The sequence below is a fragment of the Peromyscus eremicus genome, chromosome 1, assembly GCF_949786415.1.
Source record: "Peromyscus eremicus chromosome 1, PerEre_H2_v1, whole genome shotgun sequence".
Lineage (NCBI taxonomy): Eukaryota > Metazoa > Chordata > Mammalia > Rodentia > Cricetidae > Peromyscus > Peromyscus eremicus.
Window position 1 is genome coordinate 159,550,264 of NC_081416.1, and position 9,752 is coordinate 159,560,015.

General features: G+C 52.8%; 1 protein-coding gene and 1 pseudogene across 4 annotated transcripts; one reads left to right on the forward strand and one right to left on the reverse strand.

Annotated features, from left to right (window-relative positions):
* On the reverse strand, positions 1-9,368 carry Fut2 (fucosyltransferase 2). Of its 4 annotated transcripts, none has more exons than XM_059276842.1 (3): positions 9,217-9,368; positions 5,359-5,459; positions 1-1,653 (listed from the first exon to the last, which is right to left on the reverse strand). In XM_059276842.1, exon 3 carries the CDS (start codon positions 1,649-1,651, stop codon positions 629-631), a length of 1,023 nt encoding a protein of 340 aa, XP_059132825.1. In that variant the 5' UTR covers positions 1,652-1,653; positions 5,359-5,459; positions 9,217-9,368; the 3' UTR covers positions 1-628. The 4 variants fall into 4 exon arrangements, with proteins under 4 accessions (XP_059132825.1, XP_059132832.1, XP_059132816.1 ...); XM_059276849.1 differs by lacking the exon at positions 9,217-9,368 and adding an exon at positions 8,232-8,551; XM_059276833.1 differs by lacking the exon at positions 5,359-5,459 and having other exon boundaries at positions 9,217-9,367.
* On the forward strand, positions 6,634-7,120 carry LOC131922156 (heme-binding protein 2-like; annotated as a pseudogene).
* Positions 9,369-9,752: the final 384 nt, after the last annotated feature.

Below are 9,752 nucleotides of genomic sequence, written 5' to 3' on the forward strand. Positions count from 1 at the left end.
TTAAGATAAAAATAAAATTTTAACAGATCTCAAGAAGTTCTTAGGACATTGAAGGAACCACCTTCAAAGGGGTGAACAGTTCTCAGTAGCTTCTAGTCAGTTCTTGAAAGGTGGTTGCTATAAAAAGCGCAAGTCCAGTTCCTCTCCTTGCTCACGCTTCCCATACACTGTTGACTGGCCCGTCCCGGGAATGCCGTCACCATGGGGTACTCACTGGACTTTATAATAAGCCAGCTGCAGGCATTTCAGTATTAGTGACAAAAAGTGGACAGACGTGTGTTTGTCTCACCCTGCAAAGGACCCAAGTGAGGCAGTGAACCTTCTCTTGATGCCTCCGGAAGTGGCCGTCTTCAGGCGGCAGCCTTTCCGGCACGATGAGAAAGCTGTGCTAAAACATGGTGACGGCACTGTGGTGGTTAGCGGGCCCTGGGCACCGAGCATGTGTCTGAGCTAGTCAGTTAATGAATGCTGGTGATGCCTAACCTGTAAACGTGTTTGCGGAACACATCAGTTGTTCTCCTGTTTGCAGCCCTGGGCACACTTCTTCCAGAGAGAAGGCTCTTCCTGTGAGTCTAACACATAGCTCCTCCTGCCTAGAGGTGGAAGGGGAACCAAGGACTGGCTTGTGTTAGTGCTTAAGGAGTGGGGACAGGTCTGCGGGGATGCCCACCCACTCGGGTAGGAAGGCTGCCTCTGGCTTAAAGATTTTGAGGAAGGGAGAATCTGGAAGGGTGTAGTTGGCTAGGTAGATGGTGTCCCCACCTGCCAGGTAGGCAGCCCAAATCCCGAAGGTTCCAATAGTCATGATGGTGTGGTTGCACTGGGTGAGGAGTGCGAAGTCCTTGGCTGGCGAACCCTCGATACCATTGCCAGCGAACACCACATCCCCTCGGGAGGCATCGATGTTCTCCTTGCACCAGGCCATACCATTGCTGGTGACCACGAAGACTGGAGATGGGTAACGTGCCCGGAACCTGTCCAGGGCCTGTTCCAAGTAACCCCGGTCAGCCACCACGCCCTTCCACACATTGGGCATGACATGCACATAGTCCCCCCGGCGCACATGGACACCCACAAACGTACTCGGCTGGCTCCCATTCACCCGCAGGCCACGCAGGAAAGCCTGGGCCTCCTCACGCACGTGGTCATGCAGGGTGAACTCCTGCAGGATCTCGGGGCGCAGGTGGTGGTAGAAGGTCCAGGAGCACGGGTACCCAGTGAGGCGCACATAGCGTCCTGGGATGTGGCGGTACCGCTCCTCCATCCAGTCGTTGAGGTGGTAGTTCTGCCACGGGGTCTTCCTGTCAGTGTCGCTGTGCAGCACCGGGAGGCTGATCCTGAAGATGGGCGCCAGGGTGCTGTGCATGGATGCGGGGATGAACGCGGGCTTTCCGTTCATCCTGGCCAGGGCGAACAGCGTGGCGTACTCGCCCATCTGGTTCCCCAGGCGGCCAATGGAATTGATGGTGAACATGCCCTGCAGCTGGCCACCCCGTGGCATCTCTGTGACTGCTGTGTCTCCTGTGGGCATCTCTGACAGAGGTGGAATCTTCACTATTCTGTGCTGGAGGTGGATGATGGTGGAAGTCACAAAGACGAAGATGAGGAAGTGGGCCAGAGGAAAGGAGAAAGGAACCTGAGCGTTGGCCATGGCTGCCAGGAAAGAAAGCAGGTAGTTAGGTGGGGAGCGGCTAGGTGTTCGCCTGCAGGCACGTGTGCATAAATACTGGGCACCCTTTTGGCTAATCACCTGGATTGTGTCTCAGCATGTGTTTTTTGTTTTCTTTTTGGTTTGTTTGAGACATAATTTCACTCTATAGCTCAGGCTAGCCAAGAACTGTGAGCCCAATCTTCCTGCTTCAGTGTTGGGATTACAGAGTGAGCCAATATGCCCCATTTGATGTCCTCTTTGGAAGGAAAGTGGGCTTCAAATGTTGAAATGAGGCATGTAAAAAAAAACAACAAAATCAGGGACATCATGGGAAGGGGACTCTGTGGTAGGAGGAAGGAACGGAATACAAGCTGTTCTCTGACCTCCACATACCCACACCTCCCTCACAATCACAAATAAAGAAATGTAATCAAAGAAAATTAAATCAGCCAGGCAGGTGGTGGCATACGCCTTTAATCCCAGCACTGGGGTGGCAGAGCCACTCTTTGTGAGTTCGAGTCCAGCCTGGTCTACAGAGTGAGATCCAGGACAGCCAGAACTGTTACACAGAGAAACCTTGTCTGAGGGGGAGGAGGGACGATGACAACAACAAACAAAACAAAACAAAACACAGCAAGCCACACCTTCAATCAGCACTCAGGCAGGCCGCCATTTCATACAGCTCCTCATGTTATGGTGAGCCCCAAACATAAAATTATTTTTGTTGCTACTTTGAAACTAACTTTGTTACTGTTATGTATCCTAAATGTGTAAATCTCTGTGTTTTTGATGGTCTTAGGCAATTCCTGTGAAAGGGTCTTTCAAGTCCCACACGGGTTGCCACTGCTCAAACAGGTTGAGAACTGCTGGTCTAGAGGATGGTGAACTTTGCCATCTGCGGCCAGGGTGTGACCAACATTTACGCTAATGTCAGTTAGACTAAGTCCAAGTGACCAGTCACTGAAAAAAGACCCAGACCTGCATGACAGGAATTTTGGAGAGAGCTCAAGGGCTTCAAGGCTCCCCAAGTTCGTCAGGAGTCTTACCCCCTCATTTCAGAGGACACGTGCTCCGGAACACAGAGCATGCTCTGTTATCAGCCTCCAAAGGAGGCTTTGTGCCACTCCAGGTAAGAGACAAAGGTTTCCGGCTGTCTTGGTCCACGGCCTGCAATCCTGATCATAGGCTTAGGCCCAGTGACTGAGTCAAGAGGATATTGGCATTATATCAAGCAGCTTCTATGCCGATCAAAGCATAGAAGCTGCATTCTGCACAGATGAGTTACAAAGTCAACTCAGACCTGTTGGCATAGGACTGCAGACTGAAATACACTTCTGATTTGTAATTCACCAGAAGAAACTCAGGCAAGGTGTGATGGTGCTTGTCTATCATCTCAGGATTCAGGAGGCGGAGGAGCAGAATTGCTGTGAGTTCAAAGCTAGCCCAAGCTGTGCAAAATTCTTCAAAATAAACCATTTGGGACTGGGGCGAAGACTCAGTGGGTGATGTGCCTGCTGAGCCAGCATGAACACCGAATTTGAGTCCCCGGCACCTACATACAGCTTGGTGGTACATGTCTCCGTACCCCAACAGCTGGTGCAGAGACAGGAAGATATTAGGGGACTGCTGGCCAGCCTAGACTGACCACTGAACCTACACAGTGAGAGACCCTGTCTCAAAAATAAGGTGGAGGAGCTGGAGAGCTGGCCCAGTGGTTCAGAGTTCCGGCCTGTCTTGCAGAGGACCCAGCACCCACATCAGGCAGCTCAAACACCCTAACTCCAGTTTCAGGGAGTCTGAAACCCCCCGTCCTTCCTGGGCACCTGCACAGGCACACGTACATAAGGAAAAGTGAAAATGAAATAAGGTGATCTGAGCAAGTGGCCTGGTGGGCCCAGTCCCTGCAGCACAAACCTAAGGACCCCAGTCCCTCCCCAGCACCGTGAAGGCTAGCAGCCTGACTCTGTGATCCCAGCATTGGGGTCTGGATCAAAATGAGCTCACCAGCCAGCAGTGTGACCGAAATTTTGAGTTCTGGGTTCAGCGAAAGACTCCTTCAAAACTATGGTGGGAAAGCAGTAGGGAAAGACACCTGACATGGAAGACAGTGATGCTGACCTCTGACCTCCACAGGCACAGGTGCACGTGTACCGGCATGCGTGCATGCGTGAACACATAAACCACAAACAAAAATTTCATGCCTGTAGACTCAATGCCTGGGTGTGAACTGCACAAATCCAGAGTGTGGGTTTGTTGGGAGGAGCCTCTCCGGTCCCCTGTGACTACTGAAAGGACCTGCTGGGCTGTGTCAACTTCCCAGCTCAGCTACACTCATGAGATTTCATTTATTTCCTCATATTTGCTTTATGAGACTGGGTCTCACTCTGTAACCTAGACTGGCTTTGTAACTCACTACGGTGCCAAGACTGGCCCTAAACTCGTAGCAATCCCCCTGTTTCAGACTCCCAAGTGCTAGGAGCCACTTTCAAGTGTGAGCCACAGGAAAGGAAGGCTACCACCCCAACCTCAGGAGGTGTGCATACTGAAAATGCTAATAGCTACAGAGGCGGAAAGAAGGCAGCCTGGAGCAAGGGTGGCGGTTCTGTAATCCTAGCACTCAGGAAGCTGAGGCAAGAGGATCATCCAAGTTGCACACAAGCCAGGGCCACAACGTGAGACTTTGTCTTCAGTAAAACACACACAGGAAGCCAGGCTTGGTGGCACACACCTTTAACCCCAGCACTCAGGAGGCAGAGGCAAGTAGATCTCCGTTTGAGTTTGAGGCTAACCTGGTCTACAGAGTGAATTCCAGGACAGCCAGAGCTGTTACACAGAGAAACCCTGTCTCAACCCCCCTCCCCAAAACACACACACACACACACACACACACACACACACACACACACACACTCACGAAAAAGACTACCAGAGACAGGTCACACTAGAGAGGACAGAGCAGGGGTGGAGGGACAAGTAGAGATGACTTCATCCTTCCCACTCTCTCCTTGCCGGTTTGCTCTTTTTCCTTTTTCCTTCTCTGGTACTGGATTTGGAACTCAGGATGGCCAGCATGCCCAGCAATCCCTTTCCTACTGAGCCACGCCCCCCAGCGCCTCCCTGGGGGACTCTAGGCAGGGACTCTACCTGAGTTACATCCCCAGCCTTGTTTTGCTGTTGCTTTAACTTGCAGACGATATTCACTAAGTTGTCCAGGCTGGCCCTGACTAACCGTTGAGCGCTGCGGTTAGAGGTCGTGGATGGAACCAACATTTCCAGCCCTTTTCCTTTTTGCCAGACCCAGAGGAAACTCCACTCTCCCAAATTCTGGTGCCCCCTTTTCCCTCTGCCAAAGGAACCATTCCTCATCACCGTCAGAAGGGACAAGTGGCTGTCTGTGGTGTCTTTCAGCATACCCAAGCACATGCTGGTTCTAGGCTCACTCAGGACCTGGGGCTCTTCTCAGCTCTTCTCTGTCAGCTTCCCACCCTAAACTTCTCCAGCTCGTGAGTTCCCCTTCGCCCAGCTCCTCATTCCCATATAATTCTACCATTTCATCCATAGCTTTCTTGGTCCTTGTGAGCAAGAAGGTAGGTACGCATAGTAGGTACAACAAACATTATACTTTATTATGCAGAGGTTCATCACACAAAATTCACACTCTAAGTCCCTAACTACAGTCCTAAGCCTATGTCCCCAAGGCTGCTCACCTGTGTGACGTGTTTTAGCCAAAAGTTTGGGTCCAGCCTCTCACGGTTCTAGGGTCAGCCACAGGGCAGATCAAGATGGTGTCGCCAGGCCTCTAGCAGTCCTGAAGATGTGAAAAGCAACGCACTCTTGGTTCTCTCCTTACAGGAGGCATCATGGGTTGTGTGTCTGGTTATCTGGAGTAAGTGGTGTCCCTGGTGGTAGGTCTGAAACCTGGGACAAATGGCTGACGGAGGTGCCTATTTAACATAGCAAAGCGGATGCTGGCCAGCAGGCTCTCAGCATTGCAAACACCTCTCAGAAAGTCATCTGGCCGGCAGGCAAACCCCGCCCCCTACCCTCAACCTCTCCAGCCCCTGCCTGAGCTTCCTTCTCTCCCCGAAGCTTCTCTGATTCCTGTATAACCAGCCATTTGGGCTGTGTGCTCTCTTGGCTCCCCTCCTGGACCTCTCCTCATCCGTTTGCCCTCTCTCCTCCCGCCCCCCTTTTCTTCTCATGGCCCAGTCTAGTCTGCTAGCCTGGTTCAGTCAGAACACTTCCAGGTGCCTGTGACTGTTCTCTCTTTCATGTGTACAATAAAAACCTTCCCCTCAACCATACCTTGGAGCAGTCATGTCCTCAATTTATACTCTTAAGACAGAGTCTCTCTAAGCTGCCCAGGATGAATTTATGCTGTTACCTAGCCTGGCCTTGAACTTTTGCCTCTGTAGCATCTGGCATGTCAGGCCTCCCCTACTAAACTCATCTTGGCACCAATTGTGTGGGAGAAAAATAATGGAAAAACACACTTCCAAATCAAGCCATTATCTCCAGCTTTTGAGCCGAGGGCTGTTTCTCCTGCTGCAAACAGGAACAGAATAAGGCTTGTCTGGCTTGTGAGAGAAAGGAAAGTCGGATGATTTGGAATGGGTTTTCGGGCTGCGTCTGTGCTGGTTCCCATTCCTCAGGAAGGGAAGTGACGGTGTGGAGGCTGCAGGGGGGACCGAAGGCCCGGAGCCTGCTGTGAAACCTCACATCTGGCTTTGGGGAAAAAATGTGGGTTGTGGCCAGAGCTGTGTGGTCCTTGACTGCCGCTTCCGACAGCAGTTTGTTGACTGGGGAAGTACTGACTGGTAAACCCCCAGAGCTGCTCAGGTGTCACCAACTCACGTTATCACAGGTGACTTCATGCCTGTCTATAGTAAAGGGAGCCGAGAGGCGCCAGGAACCATTATGATTAGTGCACGTAGACAGGACAGACCACCCAGGCACGTGCCCCTCGGGAACTGTCCCTGACCATGGCGGAGGAGCCAGAGCCAGACCTCGAGGTGGCCGAGGACGCAGTGGAGCCAGTGGTGGAGATGCCGAGCTGGAAGGCTCCGGAGGACACAGACCCCCAGCCTGGAAGCTATGAGATCTGACACTACGGACCAGCCGAGGGGGTCAGCACTTGTGTGGAGTCTATGGACTGGGATTCAGCCATCCAGACTGGCTTCACAAAACCGAATGGCTACATTCAAGGCAAAAAACGAGAAAGGTCTTTTGACGGATTCTGCAGTGGCCAAAGGAATCAAGAACAACTTTTAACATTACCAAACATTGTGAGGGAAGAAGGAAAAGTTTTCAACGAAAGGGTCTTTTATACTGCCAGCTACGGTAGTCCTTTTCCATTCTTGATAGAAATAACGAAGTGTGGCTGATTCAGACAAATGAGCCCTCCAAAGAAAACGAGTAAGAAAATGAAGCTCACTGCCAGGGGCAGAACTCCTGTTGAATATAGACATCAACAGCGCCATAAGTGAAGCACCTAGTGTCTTCATAATGTAAATTCCTGATATGCAGGATATCTGATATGTGACCCCCCCCACAGGGGCCACAACCCACAACTTGAGAACTGCTGTTCTAGGGTGTCTTACCCTAGACACCATCCCGAATCACGCTTATTTCCAGTGTGCCTTTTTGAGACGTTTTATTTAGGTCCAGGTACCAAGACAAATCTATATAAATGGGTCCTAAGTGAGATGGCCATTGTTTCTGTGAGAATCCAGGCAATGCCATGCCATTTCCCTCTTATCCTGGCTATCACCATCAAGTTGCCTTCTTCTGCTTGGACTTAGACATTTGAATGCTCTACCTTCCATATAATAGCAATAAAAATGTTCAAGATTTGTCCTGTGTAGAAGTAATAGATAGATAGATAGATAGATAGATAGATAGATAGATAGATAGATAGGCAGACAAGAGAGGAGCTTGGTGAGTGGGAGAAGCCCGGGGGCCATGGAGGGAAGTGGGAGCATGTTTGTTGAGGCCCCAGGAGACCGAAGAGCAGCAGAAGTTTGGCTCCAGCCAGAGGCGCTGCTGGCAGTGGGTAAAGCCTAGATTTCCCCTTTGTTCTCTGTGGTCAGGAAGTTCACTTGCCCAGCCTCAGTTTCTACAGCTGCTTCCACACCTCTGGGGGTCACAGGGTTTAAAGGAAAGAATTGAGTTCAGGTTTGCCTCTTCTTCCACCTGGGTCTCTAGGAACTTCCGGTGGAGGGGTACAGTATGCCAGAAAGAGGTCCCAGCTAGCAAGGAGGGACCCTTCTCCACTTCCCTAGAAACCTTCCTTCCCTCTCTCCCTCACTCCCTTCCTCGCCAGGGATTTTTGATGTAGTCCAGGCTGACACCTAATTTACAGCAATCCCCCTGCCTCAGCTTCTTGAGTACTAGTACGACAAGCACGAGCCGTTCCACCTTTCTCTCAGCCTTTGGCTCAGCCTCCTCTGTTTGCCCTTTTCCAACAACACAGTGCCCTGCCCCCAACCCCCTTCCATATCAACCAACCCATAGATAGGACCCAGCCCCACCCCTGACCCCACCCCATCAGTGCCATTCCCGTGACTGGCACTGCCCTCACCTGTTCCGTCCCTGTGCCGAGGAACGTTGGCATTATGAATCTCAGGGCAGCTTATGAGAGAGCTGTCACACTGAAATCTCAAACAGAGGGACAGAGTGTTGTGATGGACTGAACCGGGATCTACTCTCCCCCCATGGCAGGGGCAACTCCAGGTTTCTGAGGGCCCCTGGACTGATGTAGAAGCCATGGATACGGGAACAGGAAAATCCGGTTGCATTCAGCCTGGCTCTGCCCTCCATCTACATTTGTTCCTGGAGTCAGCAGGGAGGGACCTGAGGGGACAAGGGAAACTGGGGCTGGGAAACCAACCGGCAGAGAGGGATGGCAGATGGGAGTACAGGAAGTCAGACTATGGGGTGCTACAGGAGCTGGGGGACCAGGAGCTGGGGGACCAGGGGCTGGGAGATCAGGAGCTGGGGGACCAGGGGCTGGAGGACCAGGGGCTGGGGGATCAGGGGCTGGGGGATCAGGGGCTGGGGGATCAGGAGCTGGAGGACCAGGGGCTGGAGGACCAGGGGCTGGGGGATCAGGGGCTGGGGGACCAGGGGCTGGAGGACCAGGGGCTGGAGGACCAGGGGCTGGGGGACCAGGGGCTGGGGGATCAGGGGCTGGGGGATCAGGGGCTGGGGGACCAGGAGCTGGAGGACCAGGGGCTGGAGGACCAGGGGCTGGGGGATCAGGGGCTGGGGGACCAGGCGCTGGGAGATTAGGGGCTGGGGACCTAGGGATTGGAAAAAAACAAGGTCTGGGAACTCAGGATTTGGAAGGCTCAGGGCCTGAAGGAACTAGCTGAGGACTTGAGGCTGAGTACTCAGGCTGGGAACCCAGAGTCTGGGGCAACCAGGTTCTGGATCCTGTTTGCCAGCGATAGCATCTCCTCCCAGAGCCCTGGGGTGGATCAGAGACCAACCTGTCCACTTTCTGGATCCCTACGGTTCGTTGAGGGAACAGGGGAGCTGTTCCCAACCCCCTGGCCCGTGCTCACCTCTTCTGGCTGTGGTAACAGAAAAGACCTCCGAATGGGTGACGAGGTGGCCCTGCAGCTGGCAGCTCAGTGTTCCTTCCAGCCCAGCCCCTCATTCAGGGCCAAAGGAGGTTCCTGAGCCTTCCTCCAGGCCTGGACAGAAACCCCGCCCAGGGTGGACCTGCTGACATCCTAGAACCAGTGTGACTAGGGCTTTAAAGAGAGGCAGGTCAAAGGTAGGGCTTCCTCTCAGGTGCCTGCCAGGATGCCCCAGGAGGGGTGAGCTGAGGGAAGGAGTTGGGAGAGCCCAGCTGCGCCTGACTTCTCTGCAAGGCTGCAGGCTCCCAAGACCGTTTATTTGGGCAAACAGCTGCACTAGACCCTCGGCTGCCAACCTCATTCGACAGTAGGCAACCTTTGGGGTTTTTGTGTGTGTGTGCATGTGTGCATGCACCACGCGCGCGTGTTTATGTGTGCATGTGAGTGTGGAGAAGGCTGTCCACCCTGTTAAGAGGATTTTGAACTTACTTGGCCAGGGTCTTCTATGTTTCTGCCAT